The 22,782-nt window shown below is 45.3% G+C and overlaps 2 protein-coding genes across 5 annotated transcripts in view; one reads left to right on the forward strand and one right to left on the reverse strand.

Moving 5' to 3' along the window:
• The first annotated feature begins 674 nt into the window (after nt 1-674).
• On the forward strand, nt 675-10,758 carry g3bp1 (GTPase activating protein (SH3 domain) binding protein 1). Its single transcript, XM_063492701.1, has 12 exons — nt 675-795; nt 6,632-6,748; nt 6,873-6,954; nt 7,232-7,405; nt 7,503-7,593; nt 7,817-7,910; nt 8,110-8,359; nt 8,440-8,544; nt 8,935-9,052; nt 9,249-9,374; nt 9,454-9,563; nt 9,659-10,758. Exons 2-12 carry the CDS (start codon nt 6,654-6,656, stop codon nt 9,905-9,907), a joined length of 1,494 nt encoding a protein of 497 aa, XP_063348771.1. The 5' UTR covers nt 675-795; nt 6,632-6,653; the 3' UTR covers nt 9,908-10,758.
• A 5,478-nt stretch (nt 10,759-16,236) lies between these two features.
• glra1 (glycine receptor, alpha 1) overlaps nt 16,237-22,782 on the reverse strand; it is a 137,796-nt gene continuing 131,250 nt past the window's right edge. For 2 of the 4 annotated variants that reach the window (XM_063492712.2, XM_063492731.2), the window contains one exon: nt 16,237-20,947. In XM_063492712.2, coding sequence (XP_063348782.1) covers nt 20,639-20,947 — 309 coding nt within the window. In that variant the 3' untranslated portion in view covers nt 16,237-20,638. The remainder of the gene's footprint in view (nt 20,948-22,782) is intronic. The other 2 variants (XM_063492739.2, XM_063492720.2) reach the window with 1 other exon arrangement.

Genomic DNA, 22,782 nt, shown 5'->3' on the forward strand with positions numbered 1-22,782 from the left:
GGACACAATACGAATGGCAAAAACTGGAAATGCAGGAATTAAAAAACAAGTTAATGTCCAGCTGTCAGCTCATTTTATGGTGTATTCCTCTCTCTTTTGCGCATGTTTATTAAAATTATTACCGACACAGAACAGAAAATGATAAATAAAGAAACTCTGCACTTGTATCGGTGAGATGAGGTTTATGGCTGCAGAAAAAGCCCCACACTGGATCTTGAGTTTGGATTAGTTTGTTTAACAGTCCTAAAGCAGGCTGCATCCAGCTTCTTCTGATCTGAAAAGCGTGAAGTCCACGTCTCGGTCCCACAGCCCCCTTTTATCACATTAAGCCGCTTAAAATGAATTAAAATCCGCATGATTGGATGAGTCATTCGCTCCCAGGTTCGACAACAAAAGCCTTTGTCGCCCTCAGGCGGGGGTAAGCAACGGTACACTGTGAGCTAACAATAAAAACGGCAGTCGCCTGTTCACGAAACCATCGTACCGTCAACTGACACTGTGACGTTATTGGCACGCTCCGTGAACCCAGGCAGCGAGGAGACGCTTCCGGATTGGCTGTACGTAAGGGGCTGTTGCAGTCACGTTCAACTATTGGTGAATGAGTCGCAGAGCGTGAATTTGATTGGGTAGCCGTCGCGTAGGCGGGCAGAATAGCACGTTCGGTTGTGGAGCCGAGGCCGGTACTAAGCATTTCGGCACGTTGTGAAGCCGTTAGCGTCCAGGCAGCCGCTGCTGTGACTCTTAGACACTTCCTGTTTGTAAAGCGCAGTTTTCCCCAAAATAATTCACCAGGCGGTAAGTTACTCTTCTCTGTAATCTAATCCAACATCTCTGTGTGTGATTAGTTTATATCACCTGGGTTTTTTTATTAACTGGATCGCTCTTCCAGGCCGCGTCTACATCCTGGTGTAGAGGGGGGAGTTGCTGTTAGCAACCCTAATGACATTGTAACTACAGTATAATTATATAATCGTATTACTTATAAATTACAGTATTTGAGTATTTTCAACTGCCATCGGATGGTGTAATAACTGTTATTGCGTGAAAAAGTTGAAATGCAGCTACCGGCTTGATTGTTTGGTCTCCAGGATATAGCCACCCCCCACATGTAGCTTTCTTTTAGCCGCGGCTCGGTCGTGACTACCTCCTTTTCCGCTCCATTTTGTCGTTTAATCCCCACATGTTAATTTAAATAAATAGTTTAAACATGAATTTCGTGTTTGGTTCACCCTTCGGTCCCGGTTCGGAGCTGCTAGCGGGGCTCTCTCCGGCAGCAGCAGAGGGGTGGCCGGCCGGGACACGTGCTGCGGCCGCCGCTCGCCCTGCCTCGCTTTGGGAGCCGTGTGTTCGCTCAGTTTCCGTAGCTTGGCTCCGGAGAGGGCCGTCTAGCGTGCCATGTGAACCCGGTTATCTATGGGACAGTCCACCGAGGCTCGCGTGTAAGCCGGTGAGCGGCTCCAAGCAGCGGACACGCCGCGGCCTTTGTGTGCGTGCAGCGCGGTCCTTCACGCGGAGCTCGGATCGATAAGCTAGAGCCAGCTGGAAGCATTGGGGCACGTTTTTAGGCTAGCTGGGCTAGTCCACCTTAAAGCCTGGTGGACCAGGATGGGCTGGGCGGTGTGTCACAGCAACAGATGGCTCGTGCTGTGTTTACAGGTGTGCACATTTATCTGCACAGCACTTTGCGGTGGAAGGTAGAGAGAAGGCCAGTGATCCCGTGTACTCCCGGTGTTAGCAGGGGGCTAAATTCTCCCTAACAAGAAGACACCTTCAACAGGAGCAGGCTGAGGGAAGGCGGCCATCTTCCTTGGCTAGCCCAGGGGGTAAGGAGGAGGAAGACAAACTGTAGGAGTGCAGGGCTTAATTAATTAATCGAAAATGGATTTAAAATTTATCAAATGTCCAAAGACATGAAAATGGGCAAAGAACAGACTTGTGTTACATACATTTGACTCTTTACCTTAACTGTATGCGAATCAGCTATACCTACATCAGCTTGCAGGCCTCAGATGCCTATTGTAGGCCAATGAAGACCCAGGTAAAGAGCACTTCAGGTTTCACATTTCCAGTAACAGCAGACATGAAACATCCAGGGATGCCTGCAGACGGTATTGTATAAAGACCAGGAAGCATGCTCGAGCAGGATATCCAAGGTATGGTTAGGCTCACCTAAGATAGATTTAATCTTAAGCATCAGGATTTACAGGATTAGAAATGAGTCAATCAGAGGGATGGCTCAAAGTCGAGGGAGAGTGGATACACTGGACAAAGGATGAAGATGGAGCTGCTAGGCGGGAGGACAAGAGGAAGATCTCAGAGGAGGTTCCTAGGTGTAGTGCACGGGTAGGCAACTCCAGGCCTCAAGGGCCAGTGTCCTGCAGGTTTTAGATATCACCCTGGGTCAACACACCTGAATCAAATGATTAGTTTATTACCAGGCCCCTGGAGAACTTAAAGACATGTTGAGGAGGTCATTTAGCCATTTGAATCAGCTATGTTGGATCAACAACACATCTAAAACCTGCAGGACACTGGCCCTTGAGGGCTGGAGTTGCCTACCCCTGGTGTAGTGAAACAGATGATGATGCTGGGATAAAGATGGAGGAAGATGTTGGGGTGTGGGAGTAGGAGACCATTGTGCCTTCACTGGTTTTGGAAAACAAGCGAGAGATGCATTAAAGCAAATTTCTATCAATTTATTTAAATAAAAGAGATTAAAAGTATATGAGTCACTAGCGCTTCATTACATCTGTCGCTCTTTGCGATGACCAGCAGCAGTCACCGTCATGGCTGGATTACATTTTCCCTGATATCGGTCTTAGGTCACATTTATGTCTTGATGAAATCGTTCCCTGTGCTTGTTGTTGACAGAAACATGAGTCTTGAATCATCTGATGAGCTATGTTTCACACTCATGATTCCTGATTCTCTGCTTTCACTCTGCGTCCACGAGTGTTTTGTGTGCTGCGGATTCAGTATCGGTTCGGGGTTCAGGGGCAACAAATACGCCTCCTTTTATTCTGCCTTCACTTTTCTGGAGACCAAACTTGTTAAACACTGAAATACGTTGCCGTCTTTTCTTTTTCTTCTTTCTTTCTTTTTTAAGTCAGCTAAAAAACTAGGCTTGCTTGAAGAAAACATTTTTTAAAATTTGAAATCTGGAAGCGAAATTCATGAAAGCACAGCTGAACGAAGCCCAGCAGCAAAATACTCGTTGGCCGGTGTAATCTGCACAACCTTCCAAATGTAATACTTGTAGTACTTTGATTTTTGTTTGATTTTACCCAAGTTGGACAGTCTGCACACTGTGTACAGTTCAAAGCCATTTCAGAGCAACATGAATTGTGATTTAGGATGTTTGTGCAGGCCACCTGTGTCACCACCACCTGTCAGAGGCCACGCCCCTAATAATGCAAACCCTAGTCCAGTTTAAACAGCTTTTATAAAGGTAGAACTCATCTATAGAGACCACGAACTAGTTTGTTTCAGGCTGTAAACATGTTCATTTTAACTGAGTTGCTGCTGGAGCCCCTGCTGGATGCTGGAGGAACTGCAGATTGTAGTTCTTGGTTCGGTAAGGCTAACTGGGCTTAGAACAGCAGTTGCTCGATACACAGGATATCATAACAGATGTTCATCACCGTTGTTTCAGTTCATGTTGAGATCAGGTTTATTTAATGTCGTTACTCAGACTTTGTTGATTTATTAAACCTAAAAAAACATTAAATAAATATTGGACAACAGAACACAGATTAAAGCCAAAACTGTTACTGAAATAAACATTAGATTTACATGCTAACACATTGTCCATGTTGAGCTTTTTTGTCCTATTGTTGGAGTGTTACACTGAGAGAGGAGGTTAGCGGGTAGAGTCGGCGAGTAGCTCATGTAGCAGCCATGGTTTCTGTCTAAAAATATCCCGATGAGGAGGCCAAGCGGGCTGCCGGCTTCACAGGTGGACACCCTGGAAATGTTTTTAGCAGAGACCCTCAAATAAAAGCCACCAGCTCTTTCTGCCACAGTAAAGTGACCCAGCTGGTTGTTACCTGTGGTTCATTTCCATTCAGCGTGAAAGAAGGACCTTGGGATTGATTGTTGAGGAATTCACAGCAGGAATGACTTTTTCCAGTCTTCCTTATAGACTCCATTCATGTTGCTACAGAGAGAAAATCTACCAGTAGAGACACGAAATAGGCAATCCATCGAGTCTGACGAGCCCTGCAGCTTTCTGTGGAAAAATCCTGAGCGGGTCTCATTTTAAAAACTGCAAATGTTCAGGAAACAGGGAAAGTATGCAGGTCTGTCTGAGCATGCCAGGCGTGTCTGTGGAGCGCAGCAAGCTTCCTGCTTCTGACGTCTGTTTGCATCATAGTTGTCATAGTACAGGAAAGGTAGAACACATCTGAACAAGCCATAACCTCAACCATTCCAAAACATAGTCAACGTTCGTGCAGTTTCCCGTGGACGATGTGATATCTGCCACAGAAGAAACTTTTTTAATAAGACTTTCAGCGTAAAGTCAGGTGTGTCAGAAAGTAGGGCTGTGCGATATGACCTAAGTTGTAACGGCCGCCATTTTCTTTGTGAGTATTTATTACACGGTGTGCTGCTGGGAAAAGCTTGTTCGAACATTTGAGTCTAAGGTTTATTTTGAGCACCTGACGGCTCTCTGTTCTCTCGGTTCTAATGACAACTAGGGCTGCCACAAACGATTATTTTGATAGTCGACTAGTCACCGATTATTTTTGCGATTAGTCGACTAATCAGATCTTGCATCCATTGGACGTAAAACGTACAGCTCATTGCACCAGCATGCATCTGCTCTTATATAACTATCATTAGCTTACAGCTTTAAGTGTTTAAAGTATGTGCTAACTAAAAATAAAGACAAGATGATAGTTTATTAAATTTTAATGAAATTTGCAGATTGTTTCGGTGAAGTTTAATAAACTCCTTGCTATCTAAAATATAACGGGACACCGGAGTATATTCTCGAGCATCTCACACTTCTGATAACCAGTTGTCTGCTTGACGCTTATTCAGCTGTGTAAAAACTATAACTTTAATCTCAGGCAAACCGATTTACTCAGGAACAAATAAAATACTAAAAAAAAAGCCAAACAATAACATTTTTAAGTTATCTAAGTGACTTATGTATGTTTAACTTGAGTAGCGAAAGACGGCGGTGGGTTTGAAAACCATTTGCCGGGAGTCCTGTGTTCTCACGGGCTCTAGTGAGCCTTTCCCCCGGCTAGCTATCGAGCTAGTGGTTAACAGACGTCTCCGAAAACGTCGGAGCGCTTTTGAAAATATGTGGTGTCTTGATAAACTGAGCAGATATTTGAGGTTTACACAGTTACATTCTCGCCTGAAAATATGTTAAACGTTTATTTTGTAACCCAGAAAGAATAATAAGAGTAATATTAAAACTAACTAGCTGCCGCCATTGTTGGAAACTGAGCTGGGCTGCGCTATGAATTCTGGGACAGAGCTACTTCTTCTTCTTCGGGGTTTAACGGCAGCTGGCATCCTTGTACATGCAGTGCTGCCATCTTCTGTTTCAGTCCGTTATTACACTCTTAAATCCTACTACTTATTCCTGCGTCTTTTGTGATTTTACAAAGCTTCAAACGACGCGTCGACTATTAAATCAGTCGTCGACGATTTTGATAGTCGACGTAATCGTGACTAGTCGACTAATCGTGGCAGCCCTAATGACAACGCATAAAAAGAGTCGCTTGTCCGTCCGTAGTGTGGTTATTTTAAATATAAGAGAAAGAGAGAACTTTAAGAAATTAATATAGCCACTACAGTGACCATCAATACGATGAAAAAAATATTACCGTAAACAGTTTATTTTGCGACACAACGAAACAAACGATAGCGTAATATGAAACGATAGATGTTTTCATATCGTCATCCAATATATATCGTTATATCGAACAGCCCTATCAGAAAGGTGTTTCCACTGCACTTCTCAGCATCAGTCATCCCTCAGACAAACTTCCCTGATCACTTTCATCAGTAATCTTGCCCTCAGCTGAAACTCCCACACAGCAGACGTCAGTTTGCAGCTGAAGACGACTGACATCACCGACAGCACAGACCACAGCTTGTCAGCTTAGATTTGATGAATAAAAAAGCCTCAATCGCATTTTAATCCCAGAAAGTTCCCAATATGAAGGAGGCAGCAGAGGACCTGGGCGGGTGGTGGTTCAGGTTAGTGTCCACGCCCTGTGAAAATCGTCTCCAGGGCTGTTTTCACATCGGTGCACACAGACAAGGCAGAATGGGTTGGCTCTGCTGAATACAGGCGTCACAAACACGTAGAGGCCGAGGCTGAAACGCGATGAGTCGGTCTGCATGAGCAGCTCATCAGCACCTGAAACAAAGTTCCTCTACCCCTTGGGGTCTGCTGCTCTGAATGATCAACGTTTAAGAGACTACTGAGCTCAGAATGACTTCATTGAGCAGATTTCTCAGTCTGTGCAGTCCTCATGTCTCCGTGTTTGTGGCACTAAAACGTCCATGATGAATTTGTTCACAGCTGTCGGGATGAGCGGAGCTTTCTTTTTTTGTAGTGATATCATCTGTCCTGTTGCTGATCTCAGCCTTCTCTTTCTCTCTGCAGAGATTTCAAGTTGACCAAAGAAATGGTGATGGAGAAGCCAAGTGCCCAGCTGGTCGGGCGAGAGTTTGTCCGACAGTATTACACACTCCTGAACCAGGCCCCCGACTACCTGCACAGGTACAGCCGGCAGCTGTTTGTCTGTCAGCATACGAGGGAGTGACTGAAGCGTCACGCGCTCGCCCGCTGTCTTTGTAAATGTCTTCCTGCACACACTAAACCCGTCTCTGCTGTTTGCACTCAGGTTTTATGGAAAGAACTCATCCTACGTGCACGGTGGCCTGGACAGCAACGGCAAGCCGGCGGAGGCCGTTTACGGACAATCTGTAAGTAAAGTGGCAGGCTGTAGCTTTAAGGTCAATTCCAAAGAGCTGAAAGGAACATGTAACTGTACCACAAAGTAATATGTTATAGTTACAGCTTACATTAAAACACACACACGCAGGCTCATTTCAAACAAGGCTGGCCCATCCTGAATGATAAGCTGAACGAGGCGATGACCTCCGATTGACATCTGACCACGAGCGTGAAGTTGGTTTGATTTCATAGCTTTTAGGTTTGGGCGCGGGAAGTCTGACTCGGCCTGTCTGTTCTCTTTTCCAGGAGATCCATAAGAGGGTGATGGCTCTGAGCTTCCGAGATTGTCACACCAAGATCAGACACGTGGACGCTCACGCCACCCTGAATGAGGGCGTGGTGGTGCAGGTGATGGGCGAGCTGTCCAACAACATGCAGCCCATGAGGAAATTCATGCAGACCTTCGTGCTGGCGCCCGAGGTCAGTACTTCCATCGGGCCTTCGGCCTGTTATCATGTGATCTGTGACATGAACCCGCAGTAGAAAGTGTTAATTGATGGGTTTTTCTTTCCTTCAGGGAACCGTTGCAAACAAATTCTACGTCCACAACGACGTGTTCCGTTACCAGGACGAAGTGTTCGGCGACTCTGACTCTGAGCCGCCTGAGGGTGAGAACACATCTAGTTCTGTTTTTGTTGTGATTCATGACTCTTTCAGAGATCAGATTAAGAAATCCTGAACATGTCTGATCGGTTAAATGGGGATGAAAATATTCGGGTAGTGAGTCGAGTGTTTTCAGAGCAGAGGTGGAGGAAGTTCAGCGTTGCTGCTGTCAGTACAGCCGCAGTCTCGCGTGGATATTTAACGTTACGTACGTGTTTTGGTTTTCAGAGTCCGAGGACGAGGTGGAGGAGCTGGAGGAGAGGGTTCCCTCCCCTGACGTGGCTCCCGAGGAGTCGGCTCCTTTCTACGACCCAGCAGCCTGGTACGTGATCGAAGCGCGCTGAAGAGTCTCACGTTCTTGTCAAGGTTTAAACTTGAATATTTAAACGCACAGAACACAGAGCTGCACCCGGGTTGTGGAAGAGGAAGATGATGTCACAGTTTTATTTACTGGAGTTCTAAAGCAAACTGCCACAAGTAGCGTTTTCAGTGAAGTGAACTTCTCTCTTCTTCGCTTCCAGTTCAGAGCCAGCCGTTCCTGGTGACGAGGAGGAAGCGGTGGCGGCAAGCCCAGAGCCAGAGCAGGAAGCAGAGAAGGAGGCCGAGGCAGTGGCGGTGGAGCTGAAGCCCGAGACGAAGCCGGACACGCAGACGGACGTGCACACAGGTGACGAGCAGACAGAGAAAAGCCCTGCCCCCGCCGCACCATCCGCTACAGAAGCTGTCGCTGCACCTGCCGAGCCCGCCCCCGCCGCCCCGGAGGAAAACAGGGTAGGTGGTTGTGTGGCGGCGTTTATGAATCGGGTTAAGTGGTGAACACGAGGATCTGATTTCTTTCCTTTGTCTTCCAGCCGTTCTCCTGGGCGTTGGTCACCAGTAAGAACCTCCCTCCCAGCGGGGCTGTCCCTGTCTCAGGAATCCCTCCCCATGTCGTCAAAGTCACCCCCACAGCACCGGTGAGTCCCTGTTCTCCCTCAGAACCCTGCTCAGGCTTTATGTCGCAGGTGTGGGTTCAGAAGTGCTGTGATGCTCTGAATGAACATTCATGTCAAATATTAGCAAACATGAAATATGATAAAGTCTCACACAAAGACTTTGATTTCTCAGCATTTTTCTGGAAATGGCTGTCCTTTTACTCTTTGGCAGCAGGTGTCACTATTTTAAAAGCAGATTTAATCTCACTTTATGATGCAATCTCTTCTCTTGGGTAACACTGAGAAGATGATGGCAGAGCTCTGAAAGCAGATGACACATAGCTTCTGCCAGCAGCACGTTTGTGATGATAATCAGAGCCTCGAGTCCAGAAAACAAACTTTTTGTTTTGAAATGCGTTTTGACTCTTACAGCCCAGAGCTGAAGTGAAGTCAGAGTCCCAGACACCAGCACAGAGACCACAGAGAGACCAGAGGTCGAGGGAACAGAGGCCGGGAGGTCCTCCGCCCACTCACAGAGGCCCCAGACCAGGTACGCATAGTCCCGTCAGCAGCAGGCCTTTATTGTAGACCAGAGGTAACATCACGAAGCACCTCAGAGGAGCTCGGCTGCAAAGGTGTCCCTGGCTGATTTGTGACAGCGGGGTCTCCTCGGGGTGTTTGGATTTGTCATTTTTGCTGAACACAGAGAAGCTGTGTCTGAAAAGGACTCTTCTTGTTTGTCTCAGCTCGAGAAGGAGAGCAGGGTGAGTCGGAGGGGCGCCGGGTGGTCCGGTATCCCGACGCACACCAACTCTTTGTGGGGAACGTGCCTCACGACGTGGACAAGAACGAACTGAAGGAGTTCTTTGAGCGTGAGTTGGATTGTGTGAAACTTTGTTTTTTCTTTTGTTTGTAGGTGTAAAATCTGACCGTTTTCACTGCGTCTTTCAGAGTACGGGACGGTCCTGGAGCTCAGGATCAACAGTGGAGGGAAGCTTCCAAACTTTGGCTTTGTGGTTTTCGACGACTCTGAGCCCGTCCAGAAGATCCTCAGTAACAGGGTGAGCTTTTTGATGCTTTCAGCCGAGGAGCTTCACGCTCAGCTGTTTGTGTCTTGGCCCGTGACAACCGCTTTAATGCCTCTTTTCTCCTTCAGCCCATCAAGTTCCGAGGCGACGTGCGCCTGAACGTGGAGGAGAAGAAAACCCGGTCAGCCAGAGAGGGCGACAGGCGGGACGCCAGGCCTCGGGGCCCCGGCGGCCCCGGCGGGCCCAGAGAGCGGGTTGGGGGCAGCGGGGGACCCCGGGGCCCCTCTGCCCGCGGAGGCACGTCACAGAAACCCAGCTTTGGCTCCGGACGGGGCGCCGGACCCAGCGAGGGACGCTACCCTGCCCCCCGCCAGTGAGGCTCCCGGCCTCTGAACCTGAGTTCATTACTGTCATTTACCTGAGCAGGTGTGTGCCTGCCGCAGCAGGAGCTGATTGGACACGGCCAAATTCTCTGCTCTGCTTCTGGGAGGGAAAAGCGAGGAACTCTGTGCGGTCGTGGTTCCTCGTCGTTTCCCTCCCGGCGCAGGAGCGTCAAAACAGGTTTCAGTAATCAACGCAGGTTTAGTCGAGAGCTCTGCCCGCTCCTTCCTGCTGATTTCAGCAGCATGTGTCTCTCCTGAAGATGGCTGCCTCTTCCTCCTCCCCGGATGCCCTCCACTCCAGCCTCCTCCTCACCTCCTGATTTGAGGACGTCGCACTCATTTCTCCCATCGTCTCCTCCTCCTCCTCTTCTTTGACCTCCACCAACACATGTATTATTTGGACTCTTGTCGGTTTTTTGTTGTTTTTCATGCTGAACTTGAATTTATTAAACAAATCAAAACATGCAAACACATAAAAAAGGGTAAATACTACTTGAATTGGGGATAATGAACCCAGAGGTTAGGTGTTGTTTTTCGCGTTCTCTCCCTGTTTCTTAAAGGAACGTGTACTTTACTGCTTGGGCAATCCTGTGTATTGCTGCCACCGTTGTATCTAGCGATGGATCTGTCTTATTTTTTTTCTATCAGGTCAAGAGCTGAACTATAGTGGTTTTATTTGAGTAATAATAATGTTGGCTTGTAATATGTGGATTGACAGACGTGTCTGAATGGAGCATGTTTCCAAACCCGTTGTTAGGCTTCTACCGATGCACTTCATTTGTCATGTTTAAAGCGAGCTCACCGGCCAACGAGAGAACTAAATTAAAGTGAATTACTGTTTTGAACTTTGTTTTGGAGCTTGTTTTCAGTCTGTGGACGGATGCACGGGGAGTTAAACGTGTTTGAGGACGGCAGCACGTGTCCATGTCCAGGAACATGGACGCTTTATGAAGGAGAAGCTTTAATACTGATCTTTTTCTTTTTATGCCTTTAATTGATTAAAAAAAAGTGAGTTTTATCTTCACTTAATCCAGAAACTATAAATTATTCATTTAAACCATAACACGGCCAAGGTCTATGGACATGTGTGACAGTGTTCATTTGACCAGCTGGTTAACACAGCAGCAGCGGCATTTGGCTCCCTCCAATGGTGCGTCTGGAGGAAGACGAACTTCACCCTGATTACCAAAATCCGCCTGTACCGCACACTGGTAATTCTTCTCTACGGATCCGAGACCTGGGTCATCCTCAAGCCCGAACTCAACAAGCTCGAGTTCTTCCAAATGTGCCGTTTGGAACCCTACGACACCCACAGAGACATATTGGCTTCGTGGATGACCTCCCCTACCGACTGCCAGCTAGGGACAAAAGAAGGAGAAGAGCAGGTTAACGCTGGTTTATGAAAGCAAGGTTTCATCAGTCATGGCGGTAACAGCAATACGTGCAGTTAAAGCTTCATCTGTTACCTGATCAAAGAGGTCCTCTCTTTATTCCGTGATCAGTGTTTTTCTTCAGTTCACTGTGAAAGGCCGTGGTCATCGACAGGTAAAACCTCTCCATACATTTCATCACAGGTCCCTCCACAGGTGATCAGGTGATGGTCGGCATCACAACGACAGGAAGTCACAGTGGCAGTGTGAACAGCAGCATCCATTTCTGTACTGACCGGTTTGACCTGGGCTGCTTTAACGAGTCCGCTCTCCTCTCACCACCTCTGAACAACACGACGTCATCGTCCAACTTGTTTGTAATAAAGATGTGAATAACAGACATAAGACATGTTTGTTTGTTTTTTTTATGTTCTCAAACTGCTCTCCCTTAGGAGCTCAGTCTGGGAGGAGTTCTTTTTTTCTCCTCCTATTTCCTGTATGTATTGTGGATTTCACTGATTTTCATACCTCTGACCTCTCTTCCCAATGTGATGTTTGTGTAATCTATATACGGTCAGAAGGGGTGCTCGTGTTGGCACTGGCTGAAGCTAGCAGCCTTAACCTGCCCAAGTTCCTTCGGGATCAATAAAGTATAATCAATCAATGTTTCGAATAAATAAGCGGTGTTGGGGCTGTGCTGGTCTGCAGGGTAACCTTAGAAGAAGCTTCGGACCAGAAAATGTTTCAGATTTTAGGACTGCTTGAATCCAAATGAGGGCACCATATAAAGGCCGGCTGACTCCCAGCAGTATTCCTGGAAATGCAGTGGTCTAGATGAATCTTTGCCAGGCTGATTCTAGCCTCTGGACCTTATGTTTGACACCCCTGATCTACATAATGCGAGGGAGCGATGCTGACCTATTAAGTAAATTTAGTGTCTTTGTCCTCAAGAAATTCCACATAAAACCTACAGAGGATAAATAGACCAGAAAAACAATAAAAAAGCACAAACAGATTCATTTATTCATCCATGTTTATGTGGGAAGCGATTATAGAGACAATCTCCAGCTCTCCTCTGCTGTCGTGTAGGATTAAACTGTGATTATTATTTTATTTTTATTTTTTTTACACGTCTTTCATTTTAAAAATTGATCGTCTACAAAACTCCACAAAGAAAACGTATTCAAAATGAAACGTTGATTTCATTCACTGGGATCTGTTCAAAGAACAAACCTAGAAGATTAACATTTGGAGCAGGTACTTTATTACCTGCCAGCTCCTCTACCTGACACTTTAATAACCAGAGGGGTGCAGTGTTTTTAAGGTCGCACAGATCTAACCAATGTAAAAGTAATGTCCAATATTCATCCAGCGACACTAATGGAGCACAAACTCAGCTCAGTTTGAATAAATCACCTTTAAGTCCGTAAACGAAACCACCAGGAGACAGCTTCCTGTCAGTGTGCTCCTCTCCGCTCCTATCAGACCTCCATCACCTTCACACCTGCTCGTTTGTTTTTGCAGCCGCCCTCCAGCTGACGTGCATTATACATCAGAGACGTGCCCCCTTGCCACTGATCAAAACTTCCACTTCACGCCCTCCTCGCTCTGAGATCCAGAACTGAGCAGCTGTGGGGTTGAGGTCCCGCTTGCTGACATTGACCTCTGACCTCTCTGTGGAAGACAGTCTTTAATTTGAGGCGGTCAGAGTGAAGCTGTGCTGCTTTTAGGAGGAGAGCAGATTCACCTTTTATCTAAACGATACATGACACGCATCATGTAAGAAAACAGGAAATCTGAGCGTGTCCAAAACCTGTCTGTTGAAAGAATCTTTCAAAGCACCAATCAACAAGAGCACATATTTCGATTTTACCCAGTAGAGCTGGCGGATCAGTGACTGGCCAGATAAATGAGTCCATTAATGAGTGGTTATTTAGGTTTGCATCCCTTGGCACAAAAATTGCAATCATCATCATCATCGCCACCACTGATTCCGAGTCATTAAAACCCAGTGTGGTGTATCAGACAGCCTGATGTGCCAGAGCTGCACATTCATGAAACTCTGACAACTTTGTTTTAGTATTAATGTGACCAACACGTCTTTAATGACCCTGCATGAGCTTTAAAGGAATAATGGTGCCATTACTGATACCAGATTAAGTTCATATATTAGAGTGTGGTATGATTACAGACCTTGAGTTCAGCTGGTTTGGATCGCGTCGGGTCAGTGTGTGTGTGTGTGTGTGTGTGCAGTCCCTCCATGATGTTTGGGACAAAGACACGTTTGTCTTTGAGGGAGCCCTCTGCTCACAGTGTGGAGGTTTCACTCAAACACACTGAGCAGACACAATTAAAACACAGTCCTCACTTTAAAGTCAGTCACTCTCATACACAGTCCCCATCATTCAGGCCATCCCTCTGTTTGGGATTCCTCAGGTGTGCTTTATTCATGCGGGGACTGTCATTGGCTCCCTGAATTTAAATCTGCAACAGGACAAGAGAAACAAGAGCGTTTCTCCAAGCCAAAAAAAGGCGGCTGAAATCAGTTGACTTAAATTCAAACTGAGCATGAAACTTCAGTTTAATTCAATTTATTTCATTTATTTAGCATCAATTCACAGCAACAGTAACCTCAAGATGCTTTATATTTAAAGGTAAAGAACCCACAGTGATTCTGGTCATGATGGCCGCCCCTCCCTGAGACTGGTTCTGCCGGAGGTTTCTTCCTGTTAAAAGGGAGTTTTTCCTTACCACTGTCACCAAAGTGCTTGCTCATAGGGGGTCATATGATTGTTGGGTTTTTGTCTGTATGTATTATTGTAGGGTCTACCTTACAATATAAAGCACCATGAGGCGACTGTTGTTGTGATTTGGTGCTGTATAAATAAAGTTGAATTGAATTAATACAGAGAAAACCCCAACAATCAGGAAGCCCCCTATGAGCAGCTTTAACAGAAAACAGACTCTGAATATACGACCATGTCATAATGTTAATAATGTTTTCCCTAGCCGCTTACCATCAAAAATGAATGCCTAATCCTAGCCCTGAGCCTAAAAATAACCATAACCTAACTGTAACCCTGACACTAAGCCACATTCTGAGCCTCAAAGATGCCTTCAAACTTGGGCATTTGGTCCCCATAAGGGCTGTTAGTCCCCACAAGTATAGTAAACGTCCAATTTTTGGACACACACACAGAGGATCACCTGAACATGATTCACTGAGATACAGAATTCAGTTAAGCTGTGTGATTAGACTCTGATGAGCCATCAAAGCAGAGCGGCATCCTCAGCAGTGTAGACACAGGTGTTGGAGGCTTGGATGGTTCTCTAGGGACCTGGAGGAGGTGGAGATGGGGGAGGAGGTGGGCTGCATGAATAAGAATGACATCAGAGGAGTGAGATTAAAGTGAAAAGGGCAGTTGGTTTGGAGCAAAGAACAGAGCATCAGGCAGATGAGTGATCACAGAGCTTAATTACTGAACACATGAGCTTCCGTCTGAGGTCCAGTTTGCCATCACTGTGGGAATGTTTCCTACTGGCTGGGATGTCAGATACAGAGAGGAAGAACCAAAAGAAACCAAACTCAGTGTCTGACCCACGGGAATGGCTGCAATAAAATTTATTCCTGCTGCAGACGTTTAAATTGCTTCCAGGCGTGCATTCCTATACAAATCTGTAACTTTACACTGATGAAATGTGTGCACTTGTGCAGTCCAGACAATAGTGGCTGCCTCCACTTTTATATTATATACATTATATCCACCTTTTATATTATATCCAACTTGGTCCTTCTCCAAACACCAGTGAAAGAGTACAGCAGGAGATAAGGTCCAAATGATGACGTCAACTTTCCTCTTGCTAAGTAAATGCTGTGTTTTACAGTAAGAGCCATGCAGACAGATTAATGGGAATAAAATAATTAAAGGACCCGCCCTGGAAGTCTCATTCAAAAGAGCAGATTTCTTCCATACTGACTTCTCTTCATCGGCTCCCTGAATTTAAATCCTGCTTCTCACATACAAGGTCTTAAATAATCAGGCCCCATCTTATTTTAATGACCTTACAGTACCATATCACCCCATTAGAGCACTTACCTCTCACAGGTTACTTGTTGTTCCTAGAGTATTTAAAATTAGAATGGGAGGCAGAGCCTTCAGTTTTAAGGCCCCTCTTCTATGGAACCAGCTTCCAGTTTGGATTCAGGAGACAGACACTATCTCTACTTTTAAGATTAGACTTCAAACTTTCCTTTTTGCTAAAGCATATAGTTAGGGCTGGATAAGGTGACCCCGAATCCTCCCTTAGTTAGACTCTCTTTTCTCTCTCCTCTGTGCTCTCAGGTGGCCGCAGCCCCTCCCTGAGCCCGTTGGAGGTCTCTGCCTTTTTCCAGGTACTAACATCATTACCTGGAGTACATCATGTACCTGACATAGCCACATGCCATATTCCTGGATTCAGCAGTCGCACCTTTCCATCAAAACCTCTGATCCTGTTTTTTCAGACACATAGAGGGACCCCGGCCCACCGTCCCATAACGCACCTTAGTGCGAGGTGTTCCTCTGGTGGTCACTGATGCTATGTGTGTTCTGACACCGGCCGTCTGAGCTACAGCAGCTCGTCTGTTGGGTCGGAGCACACGACCCAGCCCTTGCTGCTCCACCCACGACCCCGTCACCGGTTCACCGCCAATACTGACCCCTGCAGATGAGGAACACTTCACAAGAGCTGCAGTTTTGTAGGAAATCCTCACACTCACGCATTTTTCCGACTTCTAACGTCAACTTTTAGGACACAGGGTTGACCTGCTCCCTTGTCTGCAGCTTAGTGTGAAGCACTCTGATTGCAGGAATTTTGCGTGAGCAGTAGGTGGGACAAAGAAATTCTGAAAGCACGATAAACACAACAAAGAAGTCTGACCTTTATTAAAATAAAAACAACCTGCAGCCGGGATTTCTTTGCAATTTTTAATACTTTTTCTCGAACGATTACACAGATCCTTGAGTCGAGTAACAGAAAGCAGAAGATCCAACTCCAACAACCTCGACAATGTTCAAAAACAGGTAAAGAGATTTTTGTTCAGAAAACCTTTAATCATTAATAGAATTAGTAGTATGACATATTTCAGTAAATATTTAGATATATACAGATACAGCAGAAACGGTACATTCTTTTTTTTTTCTCTTCAAATTGCTTCACATTTTTTTATACAAGCCAAAATATCTGCCATTTTATTTATATTCATGCAAAATATTGATTCTCAGATTAATGAAAAATAAAAAGGATTTGCTGAACTTTTTTTTTTCATTCTGCTCTGATGTGCACGTTCAGATTATAAGCGTCATAATGAGCATAATTGTAAGTTCGGCAAACGAAACAGGTGCACTTTGTGCCAATACACGAGAGAAGCAACTAAAGCAAAATTAAGGCCATTCCAACTTGTGCAAAGAAAGTAAATAAATAAATAATAATAATAATAATAAGAATCGTCATAATAATGTTTCCTTTAGTTCACAGCAGTTCGAGAGTCTCTTTTTTTTCTCCTTCTGCCTCGGGGTCATCGGGTTGTATAGTACATACAATAAAATACAAGAGAATCAAACAAACCCTGCAAAAGCCCGTGAATCGTTAATCATCGGCAAATCAAACCATGCTACTTTAAAATCCATAAACGTCTAAAAATGCATCCCTCTCTCTCATCCTTCTGTCAGTTTGCATCACATCGCGATGCAAAACCAACCCACAGTATCCCCCCCCGCCCCCCAAACCCACAGAGAACAATGATTAATACGACAGCATGAGGCCTGACAAAAAGCTCTACAACAACTATGACACGCACGAGACCCACGCCTGAGGGGAGGGCCGTAAATGCTGGGAAATGGTGGTTGAATGGATGCACGATATGCTTCTAGGTCCTCTTTTTTTTGTTGCATATTCAACCCCCATATGGCACGAGAAGAAAAACACCAGGACTGATGTCCTGGTGTTTTTGGCACAGAAGATAAAAGGAGCCGTCCTAATCAGACGGAGCCCGCTGAGGTTTCCCACCTGGGTGCAGGCCGTGACCACAGAGGAGGCTTCGCTGCAAACAGAGGCCATCAGAGGCGGTTTGCATCATACGTGTCGCTCAGAGGAGCTGCCAAGTCTGCAAAATAAGATTTTCCTGGCGAGCGTGCACGGATCCATAAGTTCATTTGCTGGGAAGAGCTGCACCTCAAGCTCTATTATAAAAGATATTTTAAAGTTTGTTGTGTGCCTCACCACGACTGAGCCAGGTGGACTAAAAGTCGAACACTTCCATTTAAGACGCCGTTGATTTGTGCCTGTACACAAATATAAAATACTCCTTTCAGCAGCACTAAATGGTTTACTTTTTAAGTACTGCGCCTGCTTTTCTGACCTGTGTAACTGAAAGAGTTTATTACCTGGAATTAGCTTTAAGGTGATTTCTGGAGAACTTTGGTCAAACCAAGAACACTGTGTGAGAAGCATCGCAGCAGCCTTTGAAAGGCCCAGTGAGCTTGTTTTGCTTCGTTGCTCCCACATACATGAATAGCAGAGAAGTACAAGTGTGACTTTGGACCTGGGTGAGGTCTTCATTTAACATGCATATTTGTGGGTTTTCAGAAAAAACACCACCTTTTTACTTTCCCTGCTTGAACCATCTGATCTGCTCTGAATCTGAATCCGTGCCCACATCTCTGAAGGTGGAACGATAAGGTGGGTGAGAGGGTGAAGGCGGGGATTCGACCGGAGCTCACGGAAACACAGCCGTGCATGTGGAAATAAAACGGCCTCTGTAAGTAACCGAAGCACCTCTGAGGTTCCAGCTTTGAGCAGTTTTCCTTTTCTGGGAATGATTCGGTGAATAAGATGCATAGTTTGGACTGAAGCAGATTTTATGGCACTTCCATTTTAAAGTCAGAACAGGCTGGGATCATGTGAGCAGAGGGAGAGGTGGAGCATAGCCCTTCGGATTGCTCGCAGTGTACTTTGAGACAAAGTGAATTCATTAAATTAAAATTTACATCAGATGTTCTGTAAAAGACACAAAACCCAAATTAGTTTTAAGGAATCCCTTTCCTGCGGATTCATGGATTAAACAGCAGGAGTAGAGAAATGAAGAAATCATCCAAATGAAAATATTTTTTTTGTATTTATGTCTCTGAGAATAAAAGGAATATGAAATTATAGCCTCTTAAATCATATTTTTTCTCACAATGAAGAGTTGGACAGCAAAATGTTTGTTTCAGTTAACAGTGGAGATGCACTTTGTGCCAATCTCCCTGTGTCTGATATTTAGACCAAAACAAATAATCCATGTTTTATTGTCAGAGCGAGGAAGGTCTAGCTGGCTGGTTGACTTTCAGCTGGTGGCTCACTGATCAGAGCTTATCAGAGGAATAATCGGAAATGTTCATCCGCTCTCTCTAAGACTCTTACAGTATGTCTGAGGACTGGGACAGAACCAGGAAACACAAACTATAATATATAATAGCTACATCGGGCTAATTTAACCAGCGCACAAGCTGGAATTTAATAAAATGGTTCTGCACTGGGCAGTACGGCTGAGCCAGGCCTCCCGGTGTCTCAGAAAGAATCGTCGACGTGCTCCTTTGAGGTTTGGCTGCAAAGGCAGGTTTTTGTGTAAGAAGCAGAAAAAGATAGTGTGAGATTGATTAAATGTTTGCTACAAAAAAAGAACATTTCACATCACAGCCTGTCAGAGTTCTCACTGCACACACATCACTCTCCTCCTTCCACCTCCTTCCTTCAGATTTCTAGTTTAACACATACACACATATATATTTATATATATTTTTCTCCATCTACTGATCCGTGTGCATTGGGCAGAAGTGCCTGGGCAGTTTGCAACACCTTTGTCTCCATTCTGACCAAGAAAGACCTTTTCTCGCTGTCTGCAGCGGGATGTGGATGAGAGTGCTAAGACGTGGGAAAAATCATATTTGCATATACTGATCGTTGCATAGAGAAGCCTGGTGCAAAGTACAAGAAAAAAAAAGAAACAAATAAAATCATTAGTCACACTTATGAAGCCTCGAATGACGAATCCACTCATCACAGCCTCTGCATGTGGATGGCGGCGTAGCTTTATGAGGTTTGCAGCTACAGTCGGTGCATACGAATGAGGCGGGAATACAGTTAATTAAGGTAACATATGTCCTCTTGGCCGGGGAGCGGGATGGGCGGCGTCACATTAAGGCGGGGTCAAAGCAAGGAAGCACTACTGGAGATGTAAACGTGTCTGTGTGCGAGTCCTCGCTTCTTGCTACGTCCTCGCTCGAGCAGTTCTCTGTCCGCTTTCACCAAAACAAAGCAAAATCTCAAAAACCCAGGAGCCCGCGAGGCGACATCAGCTGCTGACATCAGAGCGCACCTCCTTCCTGCGCGTCAGTGCGCCGCAGGAGCCACGCGTTGGGTCGGCACAGAAATTCATTAAGAAACAACCGAAAAAACAGAAATGAAGGACAGGCAGAGGAACACGCTGAGCACGGATAAATGAGATAGTTTGTCCCATGTTGTCCAGTTGTGTGATTGACAGGTCGGTTCAGTTTCACGGTGCTTGATGGCAGCGGGAGGGAGGGGGAGCTTTGAGGAGTGCTTGCAGTACACATTTTAAGCAAATCTCGATATACAGAAAGCGCGACCTTTGCATCGCTTTGTTCAATGGAAGCACCGATCGGCCCGCCTTCTTTTCTTTTCTTTTTTTTTGGTGAAAAATCCTTTAAATCCAGACGCCCACCTGTGGAAACAAACATCCTATTTTTTCCCAGTTATGATAATATATATGAGTATATTACACTGCTCTCGCACAACCCACCCGTCACATAGCATTATATCTGTCGTCACAAAAAAAGCTAAAATCAAACACAACATTTCTTTTACAAGCCTCACTTGTTCAGTCCCACTGCTCCCACACAGTTTTTGCTGGGATGCCTGCAAAAGTTGAACTTTTCGTTTCTTGAATATATTGCCACATTCATATATCATGCATTTTACTGCATTGCTATTGCACCGGTCCGGATTATTCAGGAGCTGGAAGGAGATGGGAACGGGGCAGGTTTCGGGGTAGGAGAGGAGATTAAAGGAAAAATAAAGCAATAATAAATATTTGAAATCGTGTCTGTAGGCGTCACGTGGCGCCGTGGTGAGCGACCGCCACAAAGAAAGCGACTTTCCTCGACCAAATGAAGGCGAAGGAAGAGGAAGAGGAGAGAACGCTCGGTGGAAAAAGGGGCAACGGATCTTGTACCGAAGTCAGCGCTCTGTTTCCTTTTCTCTGTCTTCTCTTCTTCGCACCGTTCTCCTCCTCGTCCTCCTCCTCAGCTCTCCACTACTGCTTGTGGATGTCCTCGCTGCGGATGATCTTGTAAATGATCCAGTAGAAAATGTTAAAAATGAGGAAGACGAGCGGGAAGGCCACGCGGGACACCGTGTCGATGCGCTTGGCCCGACTGATGAACAGCTTCTTCATCTCCTCGATGCTCTTTTCGGGCGCAGCCGAGGTCGGGGCATTGTTGTTGTTGCCTTTGATGGCCATGCCGTCCTTAGCCTGCAGGCAAGCGGGGCCCATGCCGTAACCGGGGAAACTGAAGCGGCCCTCGCCCGTCTCATCCTCCTGCAACACAGGCCAAGACTCAGGCTGTTAGGAACCAGAGAAAGACGTTACTGTTGAGAGGTGTGTGTGTGAGTGAATTTCAGAGATGTGCAGACATGCAAACCAAATAACTGATGACGTGGAGTGAAAATGAAAAGCAAGGAAGTGAAGTACTTTATCACATGACCGTGTGTCTGAATAAACCAGAAATTTAAGGTGGAATTAGCGGCTCATTCTCAGTTGGCTGTCTTAATTAAAATAAAGAGGAAAAGAATAATATATATGTATATGTATATATATATCTATATATATATATATATAGATATATACATATATTAGGGGTGCAACGATACTCGTATCGATATTGAACCGTTCGATACAGTGCTTTCGGTTCGGTACGCATGTGTATCGAACAATACAAAATTTTTAATTTATTTTATCAACTTTTCTTCTGACGATGCTGTCTGTGTTGAGAGCTCAGTGGATCTGCGTTCGACTACTCCGCCTAGGCTGCACTGTCGAGCGCAGATCCACTGAGCGCAGCGCAAGCTAGCAAGACAGAAGCTTAGCTCGTTGCAACATGGCAAATTGAACCTCCCCCACCCTCATTCAGATCTGGCCTTTGGAACTGTTTTGGTCTTCATGTGAAGTATGACCCTGAAGGTAAGCGCATCATGGACAAAAGCAAAACAGTGTGTCGGATGTGCCACGCAATGCTCAATTACATGGGTGGGAACTAGTGCTTAGTGCAGTTTGCTCGTTAACGTGTTGACGCTGTCCAGCCCCACGCACGGGGCGATCCGCGGTAGCTCGTTAACGGAGATTTGCCGTGTTGTGGCGTTAACGTCATTTCAGATTAACGCTGACAGCACTAGTGGGAACACAACGAATATGACTGCACATTTACTCCGACATCATCCTAGTGCAAAGACAAGTGGAAGCAGACAAAAACAACAAGCACGCATGCTACAAACTTTACCCGAGTCATTTAGACAGCCGTTAGCACATGATTCTCCTTATGGGGACCTGATATGTTTAATATGCTGCTGAGAATATACCCCAGAAGAAGCGTATAGTATAGCTTTTATTTTGGAAAGAGCCATTTCTCTGTAATAAACTCTCTTTTCCAAAGATGAGGGATTTCTCCATGAGATATTTATGTTTTTATTACTTTGTCGTTTCAGCAACATTAAATTTAAAAACTGTACTTTTGAGTTAAAATATATATTTATAATTTTAATAAATGACAAATTAAAAAAGCATGAACATTTTTTGTATCGAAAAAATATCGAACCGTGACACCAAAGTATCGAACCGAACCGAACCGTGAATTTTGTGTATCGTTGCACCCCTAATATATATGTATAGAGAGAGAGAGAGAGAGAGAGGGAAAATATAGAATATTCCATCCTGTTAAAAAGACGAAAACTACCCCTGGTTTGACCCCTGAATGTTCCCTTTGTGCTAATCTTCTTGCACACCCTTGGACCACTGTTCTCTAGTTTTAGATCACTCCATGCAGTTCCCATTTTGACCTCTTACATTTCGTCATGACCTTAAACGTGCAGACAGTAAATGGACCCAATACTGTGTGGATGATCATCAGAAATGAATATCTGAAAATGGCCCTTTGACTTCATCTGTGTGACCAGAATGAAAATCAAGTTGAAGGGCCAGCATTTTGGGCAAAGAGCAAAGAGGCATTCGGGGACTTCAGGGAGAAATCTAAAATCAGCAGCAGTGCTAAAAGTGGTCCAAGCAGAAATGAGAAGATGACTTTGAGAGGGAAGTCGTAAACCCCCCCAAACCTTTGGCAACTGATGAGAGTTTTGCTCCAGTTTGGATAATCTGACCTCAGTTAAAAAACAGTCCCATCATTC

Source organism: Pelmatolapia mariae, linkage group LG2 (assembly GCF_036321145.2).
Source record: "Pelmatolapia mariae isolate MD_Pm_ZW linkage group LG2, Pm_UMD_F_2, whole genome shotgun sequence".
Lineage (NCBI taxonomy): Eukaryota > Metazoa > Chordata > Actinopteri > Cichliformes > Cichlidae > Pelmatolapia > Pelmatolapia mariae.